At 37.7% G+C, this 17,803-nt stretch overlaps 1 protein-coding gene across 5 annotated transcripts in view; it reads right to left on the bottom strand.

Moving 5' to 3' along the window:
- na (sodium leak channel non-selective protein na) overlaps nt 1-17,359 on the bottom strand; it is a 58,420-nt gene extending 41,061 nt beyond the window's left edge. Inside the window, exons 1-9 of one of the 5 annotated variants that reach the window (XR_011334073.1) lie at nt 16,912-17,359; nt 13,742-13,854; nt 11,839-12,024; nt 11,542-11,765; nt 9,932-10,060; nt 8,864-9,009; nt 7,914-8,161; nt 7,037-7,258; nt 3,775-3,942 (exon numbers count right to left, since the gene is read on the bottom strand). Coding sequence is in view for 3 of the 5 variants with exons in the window: in XM_069836477.1 (XP_069692578.1) it covers nt 3,775-3,942; nt 7,037-7,258; nt 7,914-8,161; nt 8,864-9,009; nt 9,932-10,060; nt 11,542-11,765; nt 11,839-12,024; nt 13,742-13,846 (1,428 nt within the window). In the remaining 2 variants the exon portion in view is untranslated. The remainder of the gene's footprint in view (nt 1-3,774; nt 3,943-7,036; nt 7,259-7,913; nt 8,162-8,863; nt 9,010-9,931; nt 10,061-11,541; nt 11,766-11,838; nt 12,025-13,741; nt 13,855-16,911) is intronic. The other 4 variants (XR_011334074.1, XM_069836477.1, XM_069836476.1 and 1 more) reach the window with 4 other exon arrangements.
- Nucleotides 17,360-17,803: the final 444 nt, after the last annotated feature.

Below are 17,803 nucleotides of genomic sequence, written 5' to 3' on the forward strand. Positions count from 1 at the left end.
AAGGACTTCATCCGGTAAGAAAACTTCTTCTTTACACGACATTTTGCTTCCAAAGAACAAAAATTTTAAATTTATTTATTTTGTATCCAACATGACTTACATTGTTGTCTTCATTACTGTTCTTTAAATCATAGCCCACTGTACATAATATTTAGTTGAACTAACCATGGGCAACAGTTGGCTTTGAATCAAACAATAACAAATGAGCATAATATTTAATTTCAATTAAAATTATTTTCTCAGAAATATTACTTTCATATTAGTAGTGGAAAAAATATTACATGCAACATGAGACCTAAGAGCTTTTATTCACTTGTGGCAAACTTTCCACTCATGAATAAGATCTTACTTAAGTGTCTTGTCACATAAATTACTGTTGGAAAAACATTTTTATTCATATAATAAATTGTCCATTTACTTGTTAATGCTTATTATTTTCGATAATTTTCTGTACTCTACTGATGCAGTATGCAAATTACAGTAGATATTACAATTATTTCCAGTATCTTTTCATGACATTTGCAGATGATCGTCAATAGTGCAACAAATGAGCCAATTGTTTCATGCAGTGTATGAAAGAAAACTGCAAAGCAATTCCAATGTATAAGGATATACAGCACAACAGGCACGAATATTGATATATAATAATCGTAAATTCCGATGCTTGATTTGTCTATTACAGATAAGTTCTACTTTTTATTTTCCTACTAAAAAGTCATCATTACAGACAATGCAGGTCCATAGGAAGGTGGGAGGTTAAGGTTCCCACCTGTACAACCAGCATTGATGGCAGTAGGGATGTCAGTCCTTCATGTCCCGAAGGAAATACCCTTAGACCACAACACTACAGCATATCGCATGCTCAGACCTGCAGAACTGTAGCACCTCAGAGCGACTAACATCGTATCCCTTATACCCCACCCACCTTTTCTACCAGTGTGGTCATGGCATTCTAGTTACGCTCGGCTGCAGCAACATTCATTCTTGCGGCGATAGGTACACAATACGCTATCAAGAATTAAAAATGAAGAGATAATAAAATCCTTAAAAACATACCTTTAGAAAGTAAGAGAAAAATGAATGAGGGAAATAAATAAGTTAAAATACATGTAAAATAAATTTTTAAATTTATGTGTGCATATAATGTAACAAGGTCTACCTATGTTTATATCGCCCTATTACTAGTAAAGCCGATTAAGTCCACTTTATGTGTAAAATAAGTTAAGTACAGTCCCGGACTTGTCTTTTCATGCTCTGTATTCTACTAAAATGAAATAAGGGTAATTTCCTAGTACCCGGTACTCGTTACATAGGCCAGTTTTACACTAATCCTAAACATATTTAGTATAACTTGTTGCTTGTGGGCCATCCCAAAGTCAGTCAAGGCCTTCTGACAAATAAAAGCAATTGACAATAGATATCTCAGTCGTGACAACCTCATAAAATATCCTATGAATTGAATAATCGATCTTGCTACGTACAACATAATTATATTATATAAAAACCCTGTTGGGGACTTGGCCCCCAAACCTTCATGCAATTAATTTATAGTAATTAACCAGTCCATCACCTTTGGATTGAAGGTACGACTTATATTTTATGATGTGTTCTTTCTTGCTTTAGGGGGCTCCGCCCCCTAAAAACCCCTGTTGGGCACTTGGCCCCCAAACCTTCATGCAATTAATTTATAGTAATTAACCGGTCCATCGCATTTAGGTTGAAGGTACGAGTTATATTTTATAATGTGTTCTTTCTTGCTATAGGGGGCTCCGCCCCCTATAAACCCCTGTTGGGGACTTGGCCCCCAAACCTTCATGCAATTAATTTATAGTAATTAACCGGTCCATCACATTTGAGTTGAAGGTACGAGTTACATTTTATAATGTGTTCTTTCTTGTTTTATGGGGCTCCGCCCCCTAAAAACCCCTGTTGGGGACTTGGCCCTCAAACCTTCATCCAATTAATTTATAGTAATTAACCGGTCCATCACCTTTGGGTTGAAGGTACGAGTTACATTTTATAATGTGCTCTTTCTTGTTTTAGGGGGCTCCGCCCCCTAAAACCCCAGTTGGGGACCTGGTCTGTATCTGTGTAACCGATCCGTCATCACGACAAATAAAAACTAACATGCCACACAACATTATTTTAAGAAACACAGGAAACAAGCATGAATAATATTCACCATTCTTAATGATCGTGGGATAGAAAAAAAAAACGTATAGAATAGAAATTACATGCAAACGTGCGTGTAATAAACAATAAGCAAACTATCTTCGATTAATCATTTCAAAACAACGTGAATATAGCGTGCATTGTGTAGGAAAATAATTTCTTATATGTTGCTCCCAATGTGCATCATTGTTAACTTATGAAAACAAATGAAAATTAACATGGCATATAAACACTATTTGAAGAAAAATAGGAGATATTAAGTAATATTCATCGTTCTTAATGATCTTCGGATGGAAAATAACAATGAAATATGTATAAAATATAAATTACATACAGGTGAGCATATAAAAAACAGTAAGTAGAATCATTTATTTGATTAATAAGTTTAAATTACTCCAGGTTTAGTGTAAGAGTGGTCTATGTAACGAGTACCGGGTACTAGGAAAATACCGAAATAAGTCCAAAATGCTGCATGCAGGCGACAAACCAATTGCTTTATTTGAAGAACTTCTTATGATTTTTCGTGCATTAATAAAGTTTTAATTCCTGTTTTCACAAAACTTGCATTATTGGTCTTAACTGGTTTTTTTTACTAATAATAGGACGATAAATAAATTGTATGTTGATAAGTGAGTGATAGCTATATGACCGAATGTCAATGCTGTCATTCAACATTGTAACGTACTCCAGCCAAATAAATAAATAGATAAATATATAAATAAATAGATAAATAGATGAATAGATAACAGATAAATAAATAAATACACAATATGCGTAATGCAGTTTAAAAAGAACTGGAATGTGACAAAAATCTAAACCCGTGAAGAAATACTACTTTCGAAGGAAATGGGAATATGATTATTTTGTTGTTGAAAACGAAAGAATTGCTTGTTTACTGTATCCCATCCAATTTATTTCTACTCGTCATTTCAATATTGAACCACATTTCAACAAAGCCCATATTAAGAATTATGGAATGCACAAACTTTCGGGTAAGTTCATTATTACGAACTGTATATTGATTATTTATTTATATACTGTAAAATTAAGAATGTCACTCGTTGTGTTCATTTTGAATTGAAATTAATAGTGACTTTCAAGGTTCATTACTTAAATGCTATAAATTTATGTTTCCATAGGTGATGATAGGAGGAAAGTTTCGAAAATCTAAAGCAGGTTAGGTGCAAAGAAATCTCAAAGAAACTACCGACAGGATATCTAGCATAATTGTAAACCTTGAAAAGAGATAACGCATTATAAATATAATGAATTTATTACAATCCTTTTTGAAAATTACATTCCGGCACCTTCACTCTACGTGGAAGTCGATCATCCCCAATAGAAGTGGAGTGAGGCTGACGTCATATTTCCCCTACTTACGAGTTCTGCAGCCTGGGCATGCCTAATGGGCAGTACTAAACGCTGGCGTGCTCAAGGCTTAATTCTCAGTTCTCTCCTGTTGCTCAGACAAAAGGAATTACTACTGGCAACTCGAAGAAATGAACCACAAGCTTTCATGACGTGGTTCAAAGGTTCGTTATAACAAAATTTAGCCCACTGGTCAGTCAGTGATTGGTAACAAAGTAGCCATGCTAAACACACCTGGAAATAGGTGAGACCGGACAGGTACAGAGTAGGAATAATGTGCAGAGTCGTGCCCACCGCCAGCAGCAGCTCGAACTTGTGGATTGAGTGCTTATAGTAGCCGCGGAAGCCCAGACACCAGATCTTGAACAGTGTCTCCAGATCCAGGAACACCGTGAAGGCAACCTGAAGCATTCACCAAACTCCACTCATATAATTTAAACATTAAATGAAATTACTAGTATTTAAAATAAATACAGCACCAACTAGACACCAGAATTAATTGACTGTTTCTGACAATCAGCAATCTGACAGAAACACGAGAGTACCATCTGTTAATTTGAAAGATTCTCCTTTCTCCAGAGACTGTCGTTCAAAACACCTGTTGATGAAATAAATTCGATAAATGTGACGGTGAAAAGAGAATTAAGTTAACTCCTATCATACATGCATACAGCAATGCTTCTGGTTTCTCCTAATCTTAGGTAGTTTTGGTAACTTCATCTATCCTGTGTTGGATGGAAGTGAAGCAATGCTCAAAGGCTGCCGTCTTCCTTCACTCAGTGCTGCAGCCCTTGGTGGCCCCTGGCCTCCATTACAATTTTCCTTCATACTTAAACAATAGCTGCACAGAGTTATTTGGTTTTCATGAAAGAACCAACTTGAAAGCGCTCTCCCTCCCTCACTCCTCCCCTGTCTGAAATCAATAACAGCTGAGTAGTTGGAATATTGTTGTGTTCCTTAATTCCAACAGACAGACAGAAACATGGTGTAAGGATAACAGCTATTTGAGAGATACGTAGGCCTATGTATAATCTTGTTTTACACGACGAATTTCATTCCGGAACAAAATGATCAGTTCCCAAAGCATGCCTCACACTGAGACGTGCACTCCATCAGTGTCATCGTCACCATAGCTGTAATACATTAGTAGTAGTATTTATTTTCCACTACACAGGTCACTCGACGTGAGCGAGAATGTTGTCTGCAGCCCTCCATAGGACACACAGTGCTACTTCCTTCACAGAAATGGTAATGCACTTTACGACCCATTGCCAGAGGGATGGACTACAAAATTTAATTTAAAAATATAACCAACAGGAAAATGGAGACAAGGTTGAACAATAAGGTTGGAACAGGCCACTGAGTCTAAATCCTTGATTTGTTTGATGATGAAAAGCCATTGCCCTAGTCTGAGTCTGAACCAGTAGCTAGCCACTACACAACTGATGACGACAACAATACCGTAAACATAGTCCTCATCAGTGCGACACTGAGCATGCCAATGCAGTAAAAAGGCCATCACATGTAATTTCCCTTTTACCTTCTTCATCTAGCTATTTAATTTTCTGTCACTATCAATGTCTTCTATGACTTAAGGCCAGTTTCACCAAACTTTGTTAAATAATTTAATGTTATGTTAGTCAGTTTTTGTGTTTCACCAAACATCGTTATTCCTAATGCATCTTTAAATTCGTTAATTTATTAGAACCTATTCGTCGCGTTAAAACAGTAGCAATGCGTTAAAAGTCAACAACATGGCGGATGTATTCGATGCTGAAATTCTTTATTTAAAACTTAAACATAATGGCGAGCTTATATGTGGTAATAACACTCGGAATAATGATTTTGAAGATTTGAGTGATAAAGAATTTCCCGAAAGCCACACATTAAGGAAGTAGGTAGTAAGAATGATTATAGAAGAAACTGAAAGTTGGTTAGAATACGACAGATAGGAATCACCCACTTAATGCCTCTTCAACAGATTTTTCTCGTTTTATGATTTTCTGTTATGGAAGTTTTAAAATAGTAATTGGTGATATGAACAGGGTGCCAAAAGCTGTATTGTCTAGATATGTGAATACTACGTACTATGAACATTGCGACCACAATACATTCAACATTTTTATAATAGGCCTATAGCTAAATTTTCTGTCGTCATTGACACGATAGATTGTGTACACGTTCCAATCGTATTTCTTAGCAGTAATATGGACGAAAAATTCTACAATCGAAGATTCTATTTTTCATTCAATATTCAAACAATTTCACATTCAAAGCTCCGCATAGAGAAATTGTGAAAAATATAAGAAAATACCCCTCATTTCTCGTGAAAAACAACAACTGAATAGACTATAGTGGACTTTACATTGTCAGCAAACAGCTGGATACATTAAGAAGATTGATTGATTGATTGATTGATAGAGAAATTGTGGTTAAACTAGCGCTGAGGTAGTTTCCTTCATACTCCACTTATACATCTTGCATATATGACAGGTTAAGTGTGGTTAGTTTAGGTTTTTGTTATGTCTTGCATATACGATCAACTGCATCTCCACAAAAAAATCCATGTTCACTTCCGAAATCATCAGAACTACCTCAATGCTAGTTTTAACGAAACTGTAAATAGATGGCCAAACTCAGTACCGGTACATGATAACACAACATTCCAAAGATGTAAGAAGAGGATGCCTTTTGAAATGGGGAGAGTGCAAATAGGTTTACTTTTAGGAGACGATGAATACCTCTTAAAATCCAATTTAATGACACCTCTCCTGACTTCTGCCACACAAGCAGGGTAGAATTGTTACAGGGTACATAAATCTGCTTTAAATACAGTGGAAAAGCAGTGTGCAATTTATGGAAGAGCCCATTTCCCTTCTAACGTTAAGCCTAAGAACTGATAAGAATGCTATGTATATAACCATGTCATCAATTCTGAAGCTGTCCACCTTATCGTCCGCAAAATTCTTCTTGGATTTACTTTTTAGGTTACCATTTAACTGTTCTACATTTCTCCTATTTACATTTGGAAAAACCATTTAATTCTTTTTCATATGTTACCCAAATCTCTTTTTTTTTAACGTTATTCTAGCTGTCTTTTTTTAAATTACAGTATGACAAAATGCTGGATTTAGGAAGAAAATCAAGAACTAAGAACTTTTATATGTTCTTGAAATTACTGCCTCTTATCTGCCACGCCAAACAAAACAAAGTCGGCCGTGATCATATGTAACCAATAAAATTCGAGATTTCAAAGCTGTGGTCGTATGACAAATATAACATGCAAGATACAAGTACGAAATTCCCACGTTAGTAAATTCACGTCAATTTTAAAGAAACGAGGCATGGTGAAACAGTCAACTTTTAAAGATCTCGTTAAAATTAAACGATCCATTTGTTGACAAGTCGTTTGTGCTGATTTAGAGAAGCTTGGTGGAATCGGCCATTAGTGAATCAAATATTACATGTCGGGTGACAGCTCAATGGTATGTCATACCTCGATGTAATAGTAGTTCTCGTAGAAGATGCGGCGGGGTCTACCATCGTGTTTGAAGTTCATGGTCGCTGTAACGACACCATTGGCCAGGATGACGCCCATCACAAGCAGTCGGAAAGATGCAGAGCGCAGTATCACATGACACAACTTTGGCGCATTCCCACCGTGCTTGTTTTCATCCAATGTCACCAACTTCCAGCCGCTGTCATTCCCAGTCAAGATCTGCAACTCAAATCATAATTCAAGTTAGGTCCTTACAGCAGTGTAAGATCTCAAACAATTTCTTTAAATTTATGTTGATTCAAATGAATTATTGCCTCGTGTGTCTATCATCACACAGAAGACTCTTGGACTCAAATGCATCTCAATCCCACATCTGTTGAAAGTCAACATACTATAAGTGACTCTCAACTACTTCTTATACGCTGACTCTGAGTGCCCCCATGCTATGCGACAGCTTAATGTGATGCCAAACTGTTTGTTATGTGTCCCCGACACCCCCCACATCTGCTGGAACTGGACGTACTATTTGAGATGCAGAGTGTCTCCCCCCCCCCCCCCCCAGTCCACACCTATGGAGTAAAGGTCAGCATGTCTGGCCGCGAAACCAGGTGGCCCTGGTTCGAATCCTGGTCGGGACAAGCTACCTGGTTGAGGTTTTTTTCGGGGTTTTCCCTCAACCCAATACGAGCAAATGCTGGGTAACTTTCGGTGCTGGACCCCGGACTCATTTCACCAGCATTATCATCTTCATTTCATTCAGACGCTAAATAACCTAGATGTTGATACAGGTCGTAAAATAACCCAATAAAATAAAAAAAAATAAATTATGTGTCCCTGGACACCCCACATCTGCTGGAACTGGAGGACATACTACCTGAGATGCAGAACTGTTTGTTATGTGTCCCCGGACACCCCACATCTGCTGGAACTGGACTCTGATCTCATTGAAGGTCTCGGTGATGACAGCAATGAACACATTCTTCACAAGCCAGGCCAAGAAGAATATCATGGTGCTGAAGTAGAATGCGGCCTTCCAGCCCGGCAGGCTATCAATGGCGCGGTACATGATGAAGACCCATCCCTCCTGCGATGCTGCCTGGTACACTGTGAAGATGCTGGTGGCTGGAACATTGCATCTCATATTGACATACTTTTTATGACAATAAAATATATGAGTTACTGTAATTTCTCTCTGGTGCTCACGGAATTCCCCTGTGGGGAGGCTCAAGCCCCTGCTATGTAAATGATCAGAAGGGTTTCATTTTTTTTATTTATTTGAAAGCTGTAATTCGTTTAGCTACAGTTTAACTAAAAGCATTACTAGAAACATACAAATGTTTTACATCCATGACTACTATCTACGAGTAGTTTGCTGCTCTCTCTCCACTACATTCATAGCAATATTAATTTCAAACTATAGCCTGTTATGTTAATACACAATTTTTTAAATAAAGAGAGAACTAATACTGCTTCAATGGATGCATATATCACTGAATTCCTTTCAGTTTTTTTTTTTTTTTTTTAGCTGAAACTATTACAAATAGTTTAACATTATAATTAAATAATTTAAATGCACTTAAAGGTAAAATATACAATAGAGGTCCAGGCAAAGTTGAAATTTATAGACTGTACCTATTTCTTATTCTTAACTAAACAGTCTTGTTTAAGTGTTCATTTAGTTTTCCTAAAGAGCCCTTGGACTGGTAAACAGGTACAATATGGTTAATGCATGTCACTTGTTCCACACTATTCAAAATAGTATTATCACTGTAATTGTAAAACCCAAAATCTTCACGTGTATGACCGCAAGGAACGAATACTCACCAAACTCATCGAAGCCGTTGAAGCCCATGATGTAGCGAGACAGCTCCAGTTTCATGCACTTCATCCCCTCAGGACACTGGTACCCGGAGTCTGGGTCAACGGAGCAGAATGTGTCTGGGATGGCCAGACTGTTGATGGTTATATAGCTGCAGGCAGGTAAGATCAAGCCGTTTGCAATCTGATCACAAGCAAAATCAATAGCTTTCTTCTGAAATATGTTATTGTTATTAGATTCCAACTATCACGAGACTCAGTGCACTGAAAGGCAGAAGAAGAAGAGCTTATTCAGAGCAGCGGCAGTGGAGAAGGTTAACAAATGGCAGTCTCTTTCCTGAAACAGCTTTTTTTTTATTTAACGACGCTGTATGAACTACTAGGTTATTTGACATTGATGGAACTGGTGATAGCAGGAAGGTATTTGAGAAGATGAGGTCGAAGATTCCGCCATATGATCTGACATTTGCCTTACAGCAGGGGAAATCACAATTAAAAAACACAACTAGGTTATCAGCCCAAATGGGAATCGAACCCATGCCTAAGTGCAGCTCTAGCTCAGCAGCTACGCTAGTGCTTCCTCAAACAGAAAGCTTCATTTGTACAGCTGTACTAACTAAAACACATAATTGAACATTGAACAATAGACTGATTTACGAAAGAAACTTAAATCCTCAACAGAAAACATTCTGCATGTACAATAGGAACGTTTGGAGATGCCGAGATGTAGATGGGAAGATAATATTAAAATGTATTTGAGGGAGGTGGGATATGATGGTAGGGACTGGATTAATCTTCCTCAGGATAGGGACTGATGGGAGGCTTATGTGAGGGTGGCAATGAACCTGCAGGTTCCTTAAAAGCCCTAAGTAAGTACTATTGGGATGCCAAACAATGATTAAAATCGATTATAAATTGAGGCAAAACAATGTCTCCAAAAAGTCGCCCTTAAATATTTACTGTTAACCTCATTATCAATATAATCCACGCAACAGACTAGGGCATGCTACAAGTAAACATGCCACAGATATAATATTATAGGTTTTGTGACATTGCTATTATCAAATGGCTTACTTGGGGTCGGTGTTGTTGAGGACACAGTGGTTCTTGAGTTCTCCAAAAAACTGGACACCCAGCAGTCCGTACAGGGACATGAAGAACAGGAAGAACAGGGTCACATTGTAGATCTGCTGGCTCGAGCGCCTGCGGAGCAATAAATGCTGAATTAGTATCCACGGCCAGCGCTCCTATATTGGGGTTCCCGTAATCTCACTCCTTGAATTTTGTCTCAGATGTAACTTGCAGTCACACTTTCGTATGCTTTGAACAAGTTGGAATTCCTGTATAAAGTGCATACTTATGATTCAAGCCACGTAGTAACGGCAAAGATGTCTCCAGGAGGGCTTTAATGAGCACAGCGGTGTGCAATGCAGTAAACGCGACTTAATCTATCTTGATTTTAATGTTGGTCAGTTACTTGATTAAGAAGTTTCGAGGCAGTGCAGGGGCAATGCCAAAAGAAGCCCACCCAAAGTGTTAACCTGTGCCCACCCTTCTGCCCTACCTCCAATTCTAAAAAATATATTGAGAATGTAAATAAAACCTGTTTCAGAAGACTTCCAGCTCAGTTTGCTCATTACTAAATTATGTTATATTTAGTGTACAACTTTTCCTCATTTCACAATTTCTTTTACTGTTGTTCACAAACTGACACGTCCCCATTCCTGTTCATTAAATATTCAACTTGTTTATTATTGTTTCGCATGCAGGTTGTAAATGAATTACTGTGCCAAGCCACAAGAATTAAGTAAGAGGATAATAGACTCCACTTTTAACAAACTATTAATCCCGAGAGGTATGTGAAAATTATTTTACGTCCATTTTTGGTAGGTTAACGGAGAAGGTGCGTGCTTTTGTCTTTTTTCAGAAGGATTTTGCAACAGCACATACAGACCTCTGTTGTATGGATTGAACTTCATATAATATTCGAGGACAGAATTATCAGCAAGCATGAGTGGTGCCTTCAGTCTCCTATCTAATCTCTGGGGAGCTCTATACGACAAAGGGCACAAAATTAATCCATATATCTTAGTAGAGCTGGAAAAACACTGCATCACGTGATGTGTCAGTCCTTAAACAGATGCAACGAGGAGGAGACAGTTTCACCATTTCATTTCTTAATGTTGGTTAGTATATGATGTTCTAACTTTTTATAAATATAATAATCCGTAGCGCTACAGCCCGTGAAGAGCCTAGACCGACCAGCCGGCTGCTGGCCTCACGCCCACATGTCGAAGCAGAGGTGGACGATCATTCAACCAGAATGGAGGTATGGTGTGATTAGCATGATGATCCCCCCAGCCATTATAGCTGGGATTCGCAACCGGATTTCGCTACCTATCATAACTCCCCAAGTGCATCATAATGCTGGGTGGGCACCGGTCCCATACACTGGCCGAAATTTCATGAGAAAATTTCTTCCCCTATGAGGACTCGAACCAGCGCGCATTCCGTAATGTGAGTCCTAGGCAGGATGCCTTAGACCGCGATGCCACGGCGCGGAACTCTAAGTCTTTATATGCAATAATATTTTAAATTAATAACCTATAAATTCCTAAACAGAGAATTTATAATCCTAAAACATCCTAAAACCTGGCTTGGTTATTACGAATTTGAAGACTCACTTGAATATCTGATTGATCCGGGACTTGGGCATGGAGAACTTGAGGAACACCCTAATGAAGCGGATCATGATGAGGGGGCGCGGTGCTCGCAGGATGGACAGGTAGCTGAACCTGGGGACTATGCCCAGCATCTCGAACATCTGTAAGATCACAGACACCCACAGGAAGAACACCATGCTGGCATCGAACTGGCACCAGTGGTCCTTGAGGTACGGCACCTCTCCCTGCAAACAAACAGCACCGCACAATGAAACAAGCTGCCGCACACGGAGGTTTGACCACTGCGGCAGTGCTTACCTTCAGGATGCCGCGGATGTGCATCTTGGCGATCATCTCTGCAGTGAACAGGAAGGTGACGACCAGGTCGCAGCAGAAGGTGGCGTACTGCAGGGGCGGGTGCTTCTCGAATGTCTTGGGCGTGTTCAGACTCACCGACAGCAGACTCAGCAGAGCACAGAACCGCATGAGCCGGCGCACCCACAGCTGGAACAGAACAGATATGGCCGCCGGTAACACAATGCAGGACACCTGCTTTTATTTCTTGTTTGAAGGAAGCAATGCATTATCCCTAAAAATTGATTATCCTCAGATGAATCTGAACCTTCAAATATCTGACTGAATAGCGTGAATGGTCGCCATTAGAGTAGACTGTCAGATTTCCATAAAGGACAGACAAATAACAGCCTTACCAGGTTGTCCTGAAGATAAGGAGGAAACGAATACAATGCAATAAATTCTAACTAGAACTTGATCCGATCACACATATATATTGACTTGGCATATTGAAAATAATTAATATGTCCTTGCAGATCATGATTATTAGATACGAATAGTAAGGTCAATTTTATTTTGTATGTTTTTCTCCATAAAACGCAGTGTAAGCTAACAGTATCATAATATGTAAGTAAAGCATCACGAACTTGTACTCACAAAGGATGCTTTTGGACCTTCCAATGAAAATCGCCACGAAACTTTCTGGGCTGAACAAGCATGAGGCCAAAGTTAATTGGTGTGAAGTTTGGCATTTCGCAATCATTTGCTACCCTAAAACAAGGCGTATAAAAGTAGGGCTCGCAACTGTAATGTTTGTAGTCATAAGTTATGAAACATACTGTACCCGAGAGACATGATGTCATTTTGTGATAATGCCATGCCTGGTAGGTCTCCTGCCTTGTGTAAATAAGTGCGTTGTGTATAACCGTAAGTGGGTAGGTAGTACGATGGGCCTGTTTGTGTGTTAAAGAATACTGTAGGTGAAATACGTGTATACTATTGTGTGTTTATCAAAATGAGTTGTAACCCTCATGCTGTGGTACAGATACTGGTGAATGAGGTGACACAGCGGACAACACGCATCCAACATACATCGACAGGCGAATTGCATGGGAGTTGTTTATCATCCTGGAGAAATATGTTAGTGGCGGAATGGACATGTCGGAAGGACAGACATTGTGGTGTGATAGTGATGGAACATCGGACACTTTATCTGAAGATAACGATGTGCTCGGTAGTTCAGTTCATAACACGGCAATTATGCAAATTGATATTATACGAATCTACCAACACAGAAATTTACCTCTGACTAAAACCTATCTTCCCCTTCCATACTTATTGGTGATATAGCCACAGGACAGGCCTTGCCTCTTCTAAGTGAATCTGCAGTATCTCATTTCCTAATTTGGAGAGTGCATTAACTGTATAACATTATAAACGTGTTCATACATTATTTTCTTGTACAACAACATTATAAAACAACTAATACAGAAATAACATCCAATTTATAAAGATGAGTGTAGTTTGATATATCATGGTCTATGAAGAAAGGTGTTGCTATGACAACAGTAATGTATTAAATATCATAACACGGCATATCGTTTCATAATGTTAACTTTACGGCACAAGTTATGCCGTCATAATAGAAGTCATGACGTTTTAGTTGGCATGGTATATTTTACGGCTCTGGTGCAATAATGTGGCATATCGTGCACCATAAGAACTGTTTATAATGCTGGAGTGCAGAAAAAATTACAAATTAAAGAAAAATATTATTTTAATGAATGTGTGCATAAACACACATTATTCTTTCCTTTACTTATTTCATAATCAGTTTACTTCGGATACAAAAGCCTAACACTGGTTGATAGTCCTTCCAATCTATAGACCTACAGTCTGAAATGGTTAGCTCATGATTCAACTGTACCATGTTGACCCATTCGATGTCCGCACTCTCGTTCAGGGCTTCCTCCGGCCCATAGTCTGCCAGCACAGGCTCTCCTTTCAGACTCTGCTTCCTGCCGAGCATCATGTTTACTCCTGTAGGCAAGTGAGTGCATCTGTATCAATGATGTTGGAAGGAAGAAGTAGTACCAGTGCCTTTTATAGCAATTACATCCATGCACATTTGGTCTATATATCATGATACAGTGTAAACAAAGAGCTCTATAACAACAGAGAGTATCTACTTATCAAGAAAGGCAACACACTCGAGAACTTTTATAAGGCTGTAACTTGTTGAGACTTCAAGCTGCAGCTTCCACAGGCTAACATGAGTTGCTGCTTAATCTGTTATAATTTATACCACTGGTACTCACTACGTGGCTGCATGCATCTCTCAAAGACATTTATTGCTGTTACCGAACTAATATTACTATTACTACCGTACTCTTTTTCTTAGAGTTATTTTTATTTAATTTCTGTTATAATGTGCAACTGGAGAAAACTGTGGTTACTGGTATCCTGAATCATTACTGCCAGTGAAGGTGTCCAATGACGACACGTGTTTGTTCTTAATCAAGGATAGAAAAACTGAAAATGTTAAAAATGTCCATATTATCTGAACAGAAAGTAAAGTATTTCACTACACATAAAAACAAACTGACAACAAAAGCATCGTAGCAGAGATTAAGCCATTTACAGATGTGCATATTGTTGAAGAGTGCCTAAGCTTCAGAAACACCAATCATATTATGTGTTAGTTATTTTTAATAATAATAATAATAATAATTGTAATAGTAGTAGTAGTAATAATAATAATTATTTATTTATTTATATTTAATGTGCTGTACAACAGCAAATGGCCAATTACAGTTCAGCACAATAATAATAATAATAATAATAATAATAATAATAATAATAATAATAATAATTGTAATAGTAGCAGTAGTAATAATAATTATTATTTATTTATATTTAATGTGCTGTACAACAGCAAATGGCCAATTACAGTTCAGCACAATAATAATAATAATAATAATAATAATAATAATAATAATAATAATAATAATCGTCATGAATACAAGAATTAAAAATTCACATAATTTGTTAAGTTTCAATAAGCTTACTGTGACTTTTGGCAAAATAGAATTTCTCATTTTTAGTTTTTAGTACCACTGATTTACACTGTAATAACTATAAGATTTATGGCGATCAAAGAGTTTCGAAAACAGAATAAAGTGATTCGGCAACAAGGAACAAAACTTTCTTTCATTGGAGTCCAGACTCTACTCCTTGAATATCCCTGAGTTCTGCAACAGACACAATTAAAAGAAGGGAAAATGGTCCTTCTGGATATGTCTTACATACAGGCATAAAAAAATATTTTCAATATGTAGTAGACCTATAAAGGATAACTGTAAGACTTTCCAATAGTTGACAATTTACAAGGATTGTTTGAAAGTAACTATAGCACTTTTTCAGTGAAGTACTAAATACTAAGAATCTGAATAACCTACTGGTATGCAAATCTAGTCTTTCAAGTAAAGCTCCCTGTAAAGCAGATTTGAATAATTTCAAGGGAAAAATTGTTCCGGGGCCGGGTATCGATCCCGGGACCTCTGGTTGAACGTACCAGCATTCTACCAACTGAGCTACCCGGGAACTCCACCCAACACCGTCTCAACTTTTCCCTTTATATCCACACAACTCGCGTGGGCTGACGAAATGCCAGAGACCCACATCGAGTGCACACAATCTCTGTGTGATTTGGAATTGTGGTTTTCTGTTAACGTACACAGTGACGTATGAAATTATTCAAATCTGCTTTACAGGGAGCTTTACCTGAAAGACTAGATTTGCATAATATATACGTCACTGTGTACATTAACAGAAAACCACAATTCCAAGTCACACAGAGATGTGTGCACTCGATGTGGGTCTCTGGCGTTTCGTCAGCCCACGCGAGTTGTGTGGATATAAAGGGAAAAGTTGAGACGGTGTCGGGTGGAGTTCCCAGGTAGCTCAGTTGGTAGAGTGCTGGTATGTTCAAGCAGAGGTCCCGGGATCGATACCTGGCCCCAGAACAATTTTTCCCTTGAAATTATTCAACCTACTGGTATGCTAGGACTGTCTATATAGATAAATATGGCGAGTGACTAACATTCTGTGCAAAAGAGAGATGGAAAATCCAGAAATTCCAAGAACTGTGAGTGTGTACCAAACAATTTAAACCAGTATCACATTACAGAATACAGATATTTTGGAAATGGCTTAGCTGAAATAAGCTGCAACAAATCTGTGAGCTACACACTTAGAGCTAGGCAGAAGGGCCCTTACTTGGAAAAGTGAGATTTTGTTAATAACAGTATTTAAATAAGCCTATTGTTATTTATAATGCACAAATTATAATTAATTAATCTTTTATGGTAATTTTCCAGAAAAGCTACATTAAAGATGGCACAATTTTCTTCAGTTTCACTGGTTTCTGTGGGACGTATATAACTTAGCAATGAAGGCGTGGTTTTAATTTGCAGCCACAAATACTTTCAACATAAAGATTGTTTGATACTTATAAATTATATTCTAATGCACTGTTGTAGCTTCCTCCCCACTTGTTACTAATTACCAACATAACATGCGAGAGGTCCAGGATGAATTAAGTTACTGTGGAAATGGCGAGTTTCCCTAGCATTGCGTCCTGCACCTCTCGAGTGTTATAATTTACAATAAGTAGGGAGAGGCTACAATAGTGCAGGTACGTATCAAACGATTTTTATGTTGAGAGTAGGTCTAGTTTGTGGCTGCAAAATAAAAGCAGTATGTATCACTCTAAATATGTCAGTGAAGCCAGTCAAACAAAGAAAGATTGTGCCTTCTTTGGTGTAACTTTCCTGGAGAAAAATCGACATATCTACAAATTCTGTAATTAAATCGGTTTAATTTTATATAGGATGGTAATCTATATTTAAAAACTTTGTGAACTTCCATTCAAACCTTATGCATTCCATTAACTTCAACTGATATAAGACAAATCCATTACTTTCTTCATAACATACACTTTTAATGATGTTCTGGAGGATATTCTAAATAAATTGTTTCATAATATGTAAGGGATATGATGCATAAACACATAAAAAAAATGTCACAAAATATTACCTCTGATTAATTATCCTCTACCAAAACTAGCGACGAGGTAGTTCCGGTGATTTTGAAAATGAAAATGATAGAATTTGCAACAGATTTTTATTTTTATGGAGATGGATTTTAAAAGTTAAGGATTGTGTAGGGAGATATTTGAAGCAAAGAAAATAGTTAGGCAATTTAGTAAATTACGTGTGAAACGAGATGTACGTGGTAATGGAAGTGCAAACGTTGTGGTTTCTAGTGAAGGAAAGGAACGTTGATATATAAAACACACGATACGATGTAATGCGAACAACGCAAAACTTTTATTAAATGAATAACCACCTAAAAATACTGAAATACAAGAAATAATAGGGAAATAAACACACAAATATCATGAATTAACTTCGTTCCTAAGTCCGCCATTACGCTAGTCTAGTACTGACAACATCAAGAAAACAAAAATCACTAGATCCTGTCCAACAGGCCTATATATTTGTGTTGTCCGGGAATTGGGGTTTTGTGGAAGGCGTCACAGCACAGTATAGAGAACATATACTGTGGCCTAGATCATATATAAAACAGATTGCTCAAGCTTATATTAAATTTAGACGCAACTGGAAAATAACGGACGCTACGCGTCGCTAGTGTCGAGAAATGAGCTTGCAATAACAAACACTAGATGGCAGAGTACCTGAACAGTACATAGAGTAATACGACTGTGGGATGACTTTTTTACGTCATGCCACCTCCAAATTTCTTTCTCATTGCAATGTGAGGTTATGTTACAATAAGACTTCGATGTGTCGCTAAATTGTAGTATACAGAAGCTTGTTTTACCCAAATTCATCAACACACATAGATGACATTTTGGTACATGGCTGATATAATGTTGTTTGCGTTCAATATATAATCTGTCATCATT

The sequence above is a fragment of the Periplaneta americana genome, chromosome 9 (genome assembly GCF_040183065.1).
Source record: "Periplaneta americana isolate PAMFEO1 chromosome 9, P.americana_PAMFEO1_priV1, whole genome shotgun sequence".
Taxonomy (NCBI): Eukaryota; Metazoa; Arthropoda; class Insecta; order Blattodea; family Blattidae; genus Periplaneta; species Periplaneta americana.